The 14,085-nt window shown below is 35.6% G+C and overlaps 1 protein-coding gene across 2 annotated transcripts in view; it reads right to left on the minus strand.

Annotated features, from left to right (window-relative positions):
• The window catches only part of TMEM135 (transmembrane protein 135), a 232,399-nt gene that overhangs the window by 22,304 nt on the left and 196,010 nt on the right, over positions 1-14,085 (minus strand). For both annotated transcript variants that reach the window (XM_014868015.3, XM_070490477.1), the window contains one exon: positions 1,451-1,492. In XM_014868015.3, coding sequence (XP_014723501.3) covers positions 1,451-1,492 — 42 coding nt within the window. The remainder of the gene's footprint in view (positions 1-1,450; positions 1,493-14,085) is intronic.

Genomic DNA, 14,085 nt, shown 5'->3' on the forward strand with positions numbered 1-14,085 from the left:
ACCTTTAGTGGCTCCCTACTGCCCATCTTATCAAATCCAACTTTGTCTCATTTTTTTTCCTAGGCTTTCTATAATCTGGCCATATTCTACCTATCATAAAAAATATCCTTATATTCCCTAATATAAACTTTTCATACCAATTAAGTTGATTTTCCCACTCTGACCTCATATTTCATGTTTACAATTTTCAAGCTCTGCTACACTACCCACGTCCACCCATATGCACTGCCTCTTCCCTTACAGTTACCTAACGCTGCCTTCAGGTACAGTTTAAGGCTTATCACCCACAAGAAAAATAACAATAATAGCCAATATTTCTTGAGGACTGTGTGCCACGGACAGTTCTAAACACTTTTCATGCTTTAACTCATTTGATTCTCAAAATAATCCTGAGACAATCACATAAAAGATTCTTCTAGTATTGAAGCCCACCCTAATTTTTCCCTCCTAATATTTGCAGTAAATACCACAGTATTAAGCTTCACTTAGCATCTACTATATGTACTTTGGAGAATAAAATAGGCAACACTCATGACATGAAGTAGAAGAGCATTGGGTTTGGAGTAAGTACTTATAGTCATTGTGTGATGTTAAATTAAATTAGTCAAACATCCTAAGCCTCAGTTCCTTCATGGGCAGAAAAATACCCACATCTCACAGAACTACTGTGAAAATTTAATTTCTAATCTATATGAAAATGCTTGGTGGGGCTGGCCCTGTGGCCTAGTGGTTAAGTTTGACGTACTCTGTTTCAGTGGCCTGGACCTGGTTCTAGAACATGGACTTACACCACTTGTTGGTGGTCATGCTGTAGCGGCAACCAACATAAAAAATAGAAGAGAGTCGATACAGATGTTCGGGCAAATCTTCCTCAGCAAAAAAAAAAAAAAAAAAAAAAAAGCATAGTGAAATATAAAATAGCATGGTTAGCTAATGCTAACCAACATTTCTACAGTATCCACCAGTACCAATTACTGTGGTAAGAGACAGGCTATGAGGTGAAAAGAAGACTCTAGTGACTCTAGTGAAGTTTATAATCCAAAATATGTTTGACAATGCATTAGGCCTGCCCTAAAGAAGCCCATAATGTGGTACCACACAATTAAGTACTCAATTTTTCACTAATTGTTCATGTGTAACTTTGTCTCCCAAGATCTTTGAAGAAACAGTTCTTTTAATTCTTTTCTAACACCCCAGGGGATAAGGCACACAATGGCCCCAAAAGTAGTTGCTGACTGACTGATTTTGAGGGGGAAAAAACCTAATAAACTATTTTTTTTGATGAAACATCCACAAAGTTAAACTTTTTTAACTTCTAAAATTACTTGCAGCTTACAAACTGAGTCAATAAATATTTATTATAATTATGCATAATGATACCACTTTTTAAAAAAAGTTTTAACACGCAAATTTTCTCTTAAAATAAAGGTAAATAAAATATGCTACTTACCTAAGTGCAGAGAATGTAAATCCTTTCAAACCATCTTTGCACCTAAAACAATAAAAATTTACAATGATAAAATAAAATGTTTTGAGATATAAAGTAGTATACTAAAAAGCTATTAAATTTTTTTCTGAAAATGACTATTTTTTAAAAGGTGAAACTCTTTTAGAACAATGACCTGAGCAGGACAAATGGTCAAACAAGCAAACAAACAATGAAGCAAGCCATCTTACACAAAATGATTAAAATGATAATGCTTTCCTATGTTATATTAACATAATTTAACTCAAGATTCGCAGGTTGAAGAGAGATTTAAGTAAATCTTCTAAGGGCTCCATGTGCACTTAAAATGGAGGCTGTGAGTGAAGTATTCTTCATTTTACCCAATCCCTGGGGGAGCAATTTGTTGTGAAGAAAAAGGCCACATACACCTGCTGGGTATTATGTATAGGTCAATTCAAGGTCCTGACTTCTCCCTACTTATTCATTCAGTGAATTCAGAGCAATGCAGAGTTGGCAGGCACAAAAGGGCTTCAAGTTTAGTTCAACAGTTTTAACTTCTGAGTAAGCCCAATCAGAACTGGGTAACATAGCAGGAGGAATGGGGTTGGGGGGCGAAGGGGGGGGATTCCGGATAATATACTGAGTGCTTACTATTGCTGGCCATTGCTTTGGGCCCTTTTTATGTGTTGTCTCATTTAATTATATCACAACTCTATGAATACGTGTTTCTCTATCCCACAGATGTGCAGAGGTCGCCAAAATGCAGCAATTTCCCAGGGGTCACAAAACAAACAGTAGTCAAAATTCAGGGAAAAAAAAATTCATCTGACTTAAAAGTCATGGTTTCCTCTTATACCTCCTCCTGAAACTGTATTTCTTTTAATTGGGCAACACTGAAACTACATGGCAATTAAGAAAAAAAAAAGATTCTCAGATCTGCAAAAAATATTTAAACAAGATTTTAAAATGGGGACATTACTATACTGGTCTTAATGGGCTGCTTTATAGGTAGGATCAAATTACTAAAGAATCTTTGGGTATCTAGTATCGAAATCCCTTGGAGAAATTATAAAGATTGGTGATACAATGATGCTCTAATGTATGTTAATGTTAGATACTGGATATTCTTGGACAAAAAGTACAGCCTCACATCTAATTGGGCAGTTCTTTCTGTATGCTTTTTATACAAAAGGTCACAAAGGAAAATGCACAAAAATATAAGAAATCTCTCAATTTTAAATATAGACATTTTTATTGGCGGACATAAAGAACCTCAGAAAATAATTTAATCCACATACACAGAGATGTTTTATAACACTTAAGAATGCGTTTCATTTAAACAACATGATCTACTTTGTGGTCATGTTAACAGTGAGAAATGTAACCACAGAACTTAGCTAACATACTACGTAATTATTTACCTTACACAGAATGAGGGTAAAGGCAAAAGAATTCATATGTTAAACTAAAAATGTGCATGGGGAAATTACAGCATTAAAATCCCTAAATTTATCTTTTTCCATCTGAAGAAAGTGTTCTCAGTAATTAAAACCTGTAACTGGGTAATTTCCAGCTAGGTGCAGTAGTGAGGAGGAAAACAGCAGCAGATTGATTAAAAGATTACATACAACTGGGAGCAAATTTTGGCTTTGGTGTGTTATTGTGGAAAGATAGATAGCCATTTATCTTTGTGCAATGCTGAATAGATAAAGGATTCTGACAACTTGGTCTAGTCAGGATTGCAGATTTGTGACCTTAAACAATGAACCTAATTGCAGATCAAACATCAAAAAGTAGCTTTCAAATATAAAAGGGCAAATACAAATGAATTTGCAATTTCATTATGATGGAAGTTTGGTCTTTCAGGAGAACCCTGTGGGAAGCACTTCATATTGATAAAGTCTTAGCATGGATTCAAAGAGGGCTATTCTTCCTTCCATTCATGTGTATAAGGTCTGTTAATGTAATTGAGGGTCAGATGTCTATGTCAAAAGAACAAAAAAGTAATTATTCCCATAGAAAGAATCTTTAAAATAGTATATTGCCCTGCATTTTGACACCAAGAGTATTGTCTGAGCCTTAACCTAACTATGAAACACTATTTGTAATCTGTGTTAAATGTAAAGTATGATATAAACACAAAGTTTGATACAAAGCAGACCCCATCAGAAAGTGCCTCACCCTTCCATGGATTCGGTTATTAGAATGTAAATCAAATCACATTCTTTATTCATGCATTAAAGCTCACTGATTTATTCAGCAAATATTGACTGAGTGCCTACTATGTGTAAGCACTGGTTTAGGTTCTAAGGATGTAACGGTGGACAATACAGAAGCCCTGCTTTGAGACAGGTGACATTCTAGGTGGGGGAGAGTTATGATAAAAAAAGTAAATATGCCATCTGGTGATAACTACTATGGCAAAAAACAAAGCAGGATAAGGAGAGAAACACCGATGGAGTCGGGCCTTATTATTTTTCATAGTGTGGTCAGGAAGGGCCTTCTTTGAGAAGGTGAAATTTGGTAATTTGATCAGAAACCTTACCGAATTGAGGGAAGAGCATATCAGTTCGAAGGAAGAGCCAGTACCAAGCCCGTGACGAGGAGTCTGCCTGGCATGTGAGGAGAACAGCAAGTAGACTACTGTAGCTGGAGCAGAACAGATTAGGGGAGGGAAGCTGTGGTTGGAAATGAGGCCCGAACAGCAGTGGCGGGAGGGAATGGTCTATAGTTCTGGCAGGGCCCTTTAGGCATGGTAAAAACTTTGGAAGTTTCTCAGCAGAGGGCTGACAAGATCTGTCTTAAATTTTAAGATAACCACTTTGGCTGCTGTTTGGAAAATAGACCACAGGAGGGCAAGGTTAGAAGCAAGGAGGCTGATTAGGAGCGGAAAGATGATGTGTTTTGACTGGATCTTAGCAGTAGTGAAACCAGTAAAGAGTTAGCCATTGATGAGTAAGTAGCTAGGAACTAAAGTTTTTTCCTCCTTTTTGCAATTACTGATTATAGCTTTTAGTTTTCACCCACCCATTGTTAACTGTGGTGTTCAGGCAATATGCTGTCTGACTCCCACTAGGTTCCTACAGATAACATCTCCCTAGAGCCTGGATCACCATGCTAATGGGTGTTTGAGCTCTTTTTCAGGAATTAGGACCCCCTCGTTCACTTGAGGTGGGCTGAGACCACCTACCCATCAAGTGGGACCGTGCAGATGTGTGAGAAGTGACCTCTCAACGTCAAGAAGCTAAAAACTCCACCCTCAGATTATGCTAACACCACCATTTTGTGAACATGCGGCCTACAAAGAGGCATAAAGTCTGACTACGCTTGCGGAGATCATCAATTACTTCACGTCTCGTCACCTCTAATCATCCATCTCCACATTTCAGACCACCTTGCCTCCTACCCCATAAACATCCCTGAGGTCCCATCTCAGGGAGGTGGATTTGAGACTCATTCTCTCGTTTCCTCACTTGGCTGCTTTGTGATTAAACCTTCTCTCTGCTGCAATCTCATCGTCTCAGTGTTTCACTTTCTGGACGACAGGCAAAAACGAAGCCGGTTTGGTAATAAGTAGAGGTGGAGAGAAGCGGTAAGGTTTTACATGCATTTCAAAAGCAGAATTGGTGGGATATCTTGGTGGTTTGAATGTAGGGTACAAGAGAAAAAGAAAATTGACAAATTACTGAAATATTTTTGGTTTGAGCAAATGGAAGCATAAAATGCCCACTTACTGAAGTGAGGAAGACTACAGGAGGAATAGGTTTGAGAAGAAAAATCACAGTTTTGTTTTGGACACGTTATGTTTGAGAGGCATGTTAGCTATAAATGGAAATGTTAAAGAAGCAAGCAGCTGGCTGTACAGGTTTGAGTTCAAGGAAGAGGTCTGCTTTGTTTATAAGTAGTACTTAAATCCAGATACAATCATCTAGGAAATAGCAGTTGATAGAGAAAATATCCAAGGGCTGAGTATATTTTATTCCTCCAAAATTTATAATGCAGAAAATCTCTTCTGTAGAAGAAAAATAAAAATTCATTTCCCCTCATAATAAAATCATTATCTAATATAAAGTCTCATTTTTATTTTTGAATATGCATAAAGATAATGCATTTAACTCATGTATACATCGACTTTTCTATTAAAGTTAGTCTATGCAGATGACATAAGTAGTATAATTCAATCCATAGTTATTGACTCCATATTTACAAGGTCTATATTTGCATGATAAAACACAAAGCCAGGAGAGACAAGGAGGAAAAGAATTTGCAGCATTATATCAAACAACTTAGCAGATACACAACCAATTACAGAGGTTCAGGTTGAAATTACATACTATGTACAAGAAAGTATAAAGTAGTTTAATGTTATTGTTACTAGAATAATACTCTTGGTCAAATGTTAGTATGGGGGAATCCACAAAGACAAAAATTTTTCTCCAATTAGAAGTGTGAAAGACAGTAAAAGCAACAATTCTGCCCACAAAGAATCTTTCTCTCATGCTTACTTTGCATGAAATTACTTGCATGAGATACTTTTATCTTTATTACAACATTGTACCAGCAGATGTCAGTAGTAAACCATTTTTATAAGAATTTGTAGCTCTTTGACATGATTTCTTTATCATTTTGTTGCATGCTCCCCCTTAAAAACACATTGAAAATGTTGCACTATTTAGTTAAATTTTACTGTTTCCCCAAGTAAATATCGTAATATTCGACTTTTAATGACAGGTGATATTATACAATTATAAAATCTTTAAGAACACCCCACCAGCTGGCACCAACATAAAATTTGGAGATGTAAATATGTTACCTCATTACCTGTTCTCTAATAAGCTGAGAACTATTTTGATTCCTAAAGTTTACTCATCTACTCAGTTTTCATTCATCTGGTGAATACAATGGATATGAAAGATGTACTTTTATAAACCTCCTTTAAAACATCTCTTCAAGGCAGTGCATGGTGCAGCGGAAAGAGCCTTGATATGGATGATACAGATACTAATCATAACTTCTCTACCAACCTGGAGCAAAATCATTTAACTTTAGGGCTCAATTTCATTATCTACTAGAAAAGAGACTGGAAGTAAACGACCTCCATAATTGGTGATTAAATGACTTCTAATTCTGAAATTGTATCATTTATTTTATCATTTTATTTAATGCTAGTGTTATTATTAGAAATCATAATGGAAAAATAAAAAATGAATTATTCTAAATCATTTATAACGTAAACAAAGAAATGATCTCACCAATGTCAAGAATAAAAAAAAAAATACAAAGAAAACCCTGAATTTGTCTTGAGATTACTGACTGCTACGAATATGATTATTTTTTTATTGTTTTATAACACTTATTGACATGGAACTTATTCCTGCAAAGGTTCAATTAGAATCTTTTCTTTTTTAATTTTAAGAATATAAGACCAGCTATTAGGATACATACTGCTATAGAAAGAGCTGTAAGAAACACTCTTAAGTAAAAGAAACAATTCTATAGATATAATCTCAACAATGATAAAATATTACATTATTGCTATGTGAAGCACTAACGATAAAATTTTAATATTAATGATAAAATATAAAATATTGTTTGTTCTATACATATGGAATGTTATAAAAAGTGGTCAAAAGGATATACCCCAAGCAATTGTTAGGCTACCTACTGAACAGCAGAGGTTACGAGTGTGAAGGAAGAATATAACTTTTTACTCTCTATATTTATATATCATTTTAAAATTTTTATACATATACATTTATATATTATTTTATTACTCTGTTTAATTTAAAAATCAATACTTCAACATTTAGGAACAGATTAAGCAGTGTAAAAGTGATTCATCTCTATTTCACCAACACAATGGGAGAGAATGTAAAACTAGTCAACTTTACTAATTAATACTACTGTAAAAGTTTTGCTAGAAGGCATTAAATTACTAAAATAAATGGTTTAGACTACAATTTTCTGAAACTATGATCCCAATGAACATGGATAATCAGGTGACTACGATGATAAAAAGAGAAACATTAAGTATCAATTTCACAGTTCTTTTGTCCTTTTTTATTCATTGAATTGGTTAGAAGAATACTAAAATATTGGTTAAATGTCACATCATCTACCTTTATTCACTCAACAATCATTTATTGGGCACCTGATATACAGAAGACACTGTGCTGCTGATCCCTTGAGGAATACAAAGATAGACCATCCATACACCATCTCTGACCATAAAAAAAGGTGTCTGCAAAGCTATGTGTCTGCTTGTCAAATAAATAAAAACAACCTGACTAAAAGTTCTGACACACAATTTCCTGTATCAGGAGTGCTCTCTAAGAGCTTAATTACTCTATTTGTACTTTATGAGTTCTGCTTCAAATTTCTTTAGTCCAGCATTTTACATTGTGAAATGAAATGAAAGGTGAGCGCAGAAGCTCACCTTAGTAGTCAGTTATAATTTAGTATCTGAGACTTGATCAACAACAATAGATTGTGATTGACACCTGTTTATCATAAGAACATCAAAAGAAAGATTGGCATAGGATTAATTTCAGACTTCTATTTTTGTCTTCTTTTAAAAAAAATCTTCAGTGTCCTAATTGCGTATGTATGCTTCAATAAGTTAAGTCAATCATTTCAATTCACTATTTAGAACCTGTGGTATGTGATTAAAATACATTATATTGCTTATATACACACAACAGGTTTTCCTAAGTTTCTATTGTTCAAGTAATAAAATAGGCAGAGTGAGTTCCACTTCAGCCTGCACATAGCCCTTAATGAGAAAACAAGATAACTAATGTTATGCTTCTATTTTAAGAAACCTCACATACAAAAAGCTGAAGTTGGAATAGCAACAACTTAAGAAATTTGGGGAAGTTATTTTGTTTGCTTCATGAACACACTGTATATCTTCAAAGTAATTTTCAGTTTGATTCCTTTAAACAGCGAATTCTCCCAGTGCATTAAAAATATTATTTTTGATTCTGGTAAGTACTTTACAGTACATTTATTTCACACAGAACGGAACACTGGTGCTGAGCTTTGTTCTCTGAAAGCTAGGGAAAGCTGCTGAAGCAGGCGGCACTTATGGGTAATCAAGTGTGATTCTAAGTCCCGGGATGATTACTGTGCACTTTTTTCTGGTGTGTCCTAAATATAAATTGGAAACATTTGGATTCAAACTTACAGTAACAACTCCAATAGAATCAGATTTCTCCTTAAACTTGCAGGGACTGGAACTGTTTTTGCTTTAAAATCCAAACTAAGGAAGGTCATGATCCAAGCTGTCTTCAATTGCTAAGGAACCAAGAATCACCTTCAGACTGTTTCTAAAAGAAACATTAATTAGGATGAATTTCCCTCTCAAAATGAACTGGTAATAGTAATACTAGCCAAACTTCAAAATACTTATAAAAGGAGATTTTAGTTCCACTGGACCTAAACTGAAAGGCCTGTTTGCAGTTCCTGAGGAAATGGCATATGTTTAGACGTGACAAATTAACTATAGGCAAAAACAAATTTAAGATCAAAATGGTGTTTTATGTAAATCCAAGCAAAAACTTAGCAAGTTTCTTAAAATCACGGCATTGCTATGGACAAAAATTACTTATATTAAGCAAAATTACTACCACAATACTGAATCAATCTATTTTTTAAAGACCTCAAGACTGGCAAGTATTTTCATTTTTCCCCTCCAATACTGGTTGTGAAAAAAACAAAACAAGTGTTTTCAATTATATAGAATCTTTGAATCAACATTAATTTATTTTCAAATGCATGTTGGTACCAATGTCATTAAAATAATATGGCAATTGGCTTTCATACTGAACAAAATGAGCAGTTATTTGAAACTATAACATTAGGCTATACTTTTTCATAAAGTTACGCTTATTTAATATCGAAGTCCAAATCCAAAATAAATAAAATATGCATCTCTGAGTAATGGAGCAAAAAAACAACATTTTGGAAGCTTTTGGAAAACTACCATTTTCTGATTAACTGAGGACTATAGAGCATCCTAACTCTAAAAGAAAAACATTCATTTCAAATAGTCCAGCTTACTTCAACTCAAAGATTATGAACTTAATTTGTGGTATGTATAACAGAAATTGGGCAAGTTAACACATATCGAAATCTTGCTCGTCTATAGATGCTATTAGAAAAATGGAGTATTGGAACTAGAGTAATCTGAGAGAATTGTATTTTACAGATTAAGAAACGAAGGCCCAGGGAGGTTAAGTGATCTGCTCAAAAAGAGAGTTTGGTGGAGAGCCACATGTGAAAGAATGAAAACTGACCATTCTTTTTCACCATTCACAAAAATAAACTCAAAATGGATCAAAGACCTAAAGATGAGGCCTGAAACAATAAGTCTTCTAGAAGAGAATATAGGCAGTACACTCTTTGACATGTTTCAAAAGAACCTTTTTGGACACCATAACTCCTCAGATGAGGGAAACAACAGAAAGAATAAACAAATGGGACTTCACCAGACTAAAGAGCTTCTTCAAGGCAAGGGAAAACAGGATTGAAACAAAAAAACAACCCACTAATTGGGAAAAAATATTTACAATTTATTTATCCGACAAAGGGTTAATCTCTATAATATATAAAGAACTCACACAGTTCAACAACAAAAAATCAAACAACCCAATCAAAAAATGGGCAGGGGACATGAACAGACATTTCTCCAAAGAAGATACACAGATGGCCAACAGACACATGAAAAGATGCTCATCATCACTAATCATCAGGGAAATGCAAATCAAAACTACACTAAGGTATCACCTTACACTTGTTAGAATGGCAAAAATATCCAAAACCAAGAGTGACAAATGTTGGAGAGGTTGTGGAGAAAAAGGAACCCTCATACACTGTTGGTGGGAATGCAAACTCGTGCAGCCACTATGGAAAACAGTATGGAAATTTCTCAAAAAATTAAAAATAGAAATACCTTATGACCCAGCCATCCCACTACTGGGTATCTATACAAAGAACTTGAAATCAGCAATTCCAAAAGTCCCATGCACCCCTATGTTCATCGCAACATTATTTACAATAGCCAAGACGTGGAAGCAACCGAAGTGCCCGTCAACTGATGATTGGATAAAGAAGATATGGTGTGTATACACACACACACACACACACACACACACACACACACACACACAATGGACTACTACTCAGCCATAAAAAAGGATAAAATCGTCCCATTCACAACAACATGGATGGACCTTGAGGGTATTATGTTAAGTGAAATAAGCCAGATAGAGAAAGACAAACTCTGTATGACCCCACTCATAGGTGGAAATTAACATATAGACAAAGAGAACTGATTGCTGGTCACCAGGGGAAAGGGGGTGGGGTAAGGGCACAAAGGGTGAAGTGGTGTGCCTACAACATGACTAACAATAATGTACAACTGAAATTTCAAAAGGTTCTAAACTATCATAATCTTAATAAAAAGAAAAAAAAAAGACAACACTAAGAAATGTTGGCACAGATGTGGAGAAAAGGGAACCCTCATGCACTGTTGGTGAGAATGTAAGTTGATGCAGCCACTATGGAAAACAGTATGGAAGTCCCTCAAAAAATTAAAAATAGAACTACCTTATGATTAAAAAAAAAAAAAAACAGAGTTTGGTCCCAGACATCCTCACACACCAGTAAAATCATCTTACATCCCAATCAACTAACTCTTTGTGCCTGCTGAGGTCTCAGTGTGGAGAAGAAACCCCAGAGAGGGAGGGGGATCTTGGGCAGCAGAAGAGAAACCACAAATCACCTGAATGAAGGGAGAGAGCAATACTCTTCCAACTAACTTTATGCAAAGACTTTACAAGGGACATGAGGGCATAGGCAGTTCAAAGAAAACCAATTTCCAGTCCCTCACTTCCACATGTCCTCCTACCTAACCACAAGTTGCCTGAGAGTGTCCATTGGTAGGACTCCATGCTGGCTTCTCCTATCCACCTCCTCTTCACAATAGCTCTTTTTCACATCAGTCTCTCCAGAATTTCCTGGACAATCATAAGGCCTCCCCTTCATATTAATTCACCATCTTTAGCAACTTAAATTCCAAAGCACCTCAATCTCTGACACGAATACAAAAAACAGTACTGAATTGAAGCTTTGTTGTGTTTCATATTATGTATCCAGTCAGAAACTAGATTTCTGAAACAAATTCATGAGATCACTTCTCTCTTATCCATCTTTCAGCAGCAAACTGGATCAGTAGTTACTTTCAGACACATTTCACACTCTCTCACTTCTCTCATTTCAGTCACTCTGGTCCTTCCATAAGCAATGCCCTCTTCAACCACCCTCCTTTCTTGAGAGAATTCCTACCAAGTCCATGAGGAATGGCAATTTCTCCCACAATGAGACGTGACCATTTCTTTCTCAAACTCTCTTTGTTCTTTATATATTTTGGGCGGCTTTTATTTGACTCTGCCTAATATGATAGTAATTTCCAGTTACCTAAACCAGTCTACCAAATTCAGGCTTTCTTATGGCATTTTGTATGTCCATAACCCAAAATCAACGGAGCAGTTTATAGAGTTTACTTCCTTAATAATGAGGTTGGGAAATATTCTACATTTTGTTGTTATAGTATTTACTGAGTAATTAACATATCCAGGAATATAAATGAACAGTCTGTATCAGTCAGGAAAGGCTAGGTCAGCAGTTTTCAAATTGTGGTCCTTGGAACAGCATCAGTGTAAGATGGTAACTTGTTATGCAAATTCTTGATCACCACTCCAGATTTATGAATTTAGAAACTCTAAGAGGGGGACGCAACAATCTGTACAATCTGCATTTTAACAATCTCCACATGATTCCAATGTATGCTAAAGTTTGAGAACCACTGGGCTAGGTTATGTTGAAATAATAAAATTTCAATGGCTTTCAACAACAAAAGTTTACTTCTTGCTCATGCTACATGTCAAGCAAGGGTTGGCTACGGCTCAACTACAGGTCACCTTTATTTCAGACCTTAGGGTGATGGAGAAACATCTATTCAGATTTGCTGATTGTCAGTACAGAGAAAAAAAGAGAACATAGGACACTATGTTCTGACTCAGAGCTTCTGCTCAAAAGTAAACATAAATCATTTCCACTCATATTTCATTAGCCAAAGCAAATCTAAGGCCAGGCATGATGTCAATAGGGTAAGGAAGTATAATGCTTCCCTAGGGAGGAACAGCAAAGGTTTTTGAATAATAACATAGTCTACCACACAGGCCAAGCATATTATTGTTGAAGATCAATTGTATTTGTTTATTATATTTAAGGAAATTCAAAGCACAATTCCATTTTTCCTCCCAAATCCTACCACCTTTTAGTCTTTCTCACAATAACTTCAATATTTCACTTTAAGTATGATAATCTTAAAATCTTTCTGGCACTAGTTTCAGAAATCAGCTTGTCTACAACATATTAATTAGTATTTTACATACATGCACCACCATGTCTGTGTGTGTGTGTGTGTGTGTGTGTATTCTGAGCTTCATTTTTTCTAATTACTAAAGTATTCAGGAATTCCACGTTATTCAATTATGCATCCTAAGTCTCTAGATCGGTGCTTAGCACAAAGTCTCTCAATAAATATATGATGAAAGAAATTTTTATCTGTGTAGTAGCTGAAAACATTGCATTTTATAGTAATGTTATTTCTAATTGGGTGCCAAGTTTCTTGGATTCATTCTTTTAACAGCAATTCTACAGTTTTTTAAATATTCATTTTCTAAAAACATTTATTTTCAGATCAGCTACCCCAATATTTACTAACAACTTCCAGTGATTGCCTTAATCCCAATTTTTATTAGTTTTTTTCACACTGATAAGCTAATATGAATTTACACTTAGACATAAATATGCATAAATAGGAGTCTAAATAGGGGTCTCTAATCTTTTCTTAATGAGGAACAAACGAAATACAAGTGCCTGTAATATAAAACTATCAAATCCAAAAGGCAGGAATGGGGATGCTGCATGTTTGTCATTTTACTAGGAATTGTAACTGAGTAAAAGGGATGAAACCATAAGGTTTGGAGGTTGGGGCATTATTCACACTCATCATCATTCATTCACTCATTCACGCTGTGAAATATTTCACAAATATTTACTACGAGTCAACTATGTACCAGGCAGGTTGCCAAGAGCTGGTGATAGCCATTGTCCATGTTCTGCAGGAGTTCACAATCCAGCGGGGTATATACACAAGTGAAAAGGTCTACTGAATGATAGAGAGTACTCTTCTATCAAGTACACAGTGCCATAGGAGCACAAAGGAGGGGTGCACCTAACTCCAGCTTTGGTGTCATGGAAGGCTATCCAGAAAAAGAGATATTGAAGGTGCTACATAAAAAAGGTGGAGGAAGAAAGCAGGGAGAGACAATATATATCAGACTTAAAGAAAAGAGAACATTGGATATTGTGGGAACTGAAGAGGTTTAATGTGACTGCAGCATAGAGATAAGGAAGCCGAGTGGGGAAAGACAGGCACAGGGTCTAGCCCAACGGCACAGTGGTTAAGTTCCCACGATCCGTTTCCGAGGCCCAGGGTTTGCCGGTTCGAATCTTGGGCACAGACCTAGCACTACTTATCAAGCCATGATGTGGCAGCATCCCACATA

The sequence above is a fragment of the Equus asinus genome, chromosome 20 (assembly GCF_041296235.1).
Source record: "Equus asinus isolate D_3611 breed Donkey chromosome 20, EquAss-T2T_v2, whole genome shotgun sequence".
In the NCBI taxonomy this organism is placed as follows: domain Eukaryota; kingdom Metazoa; phylum Chordata; class Mammalia; order Perissodactyla; family Equidae; genus Equus; species Equus asinus.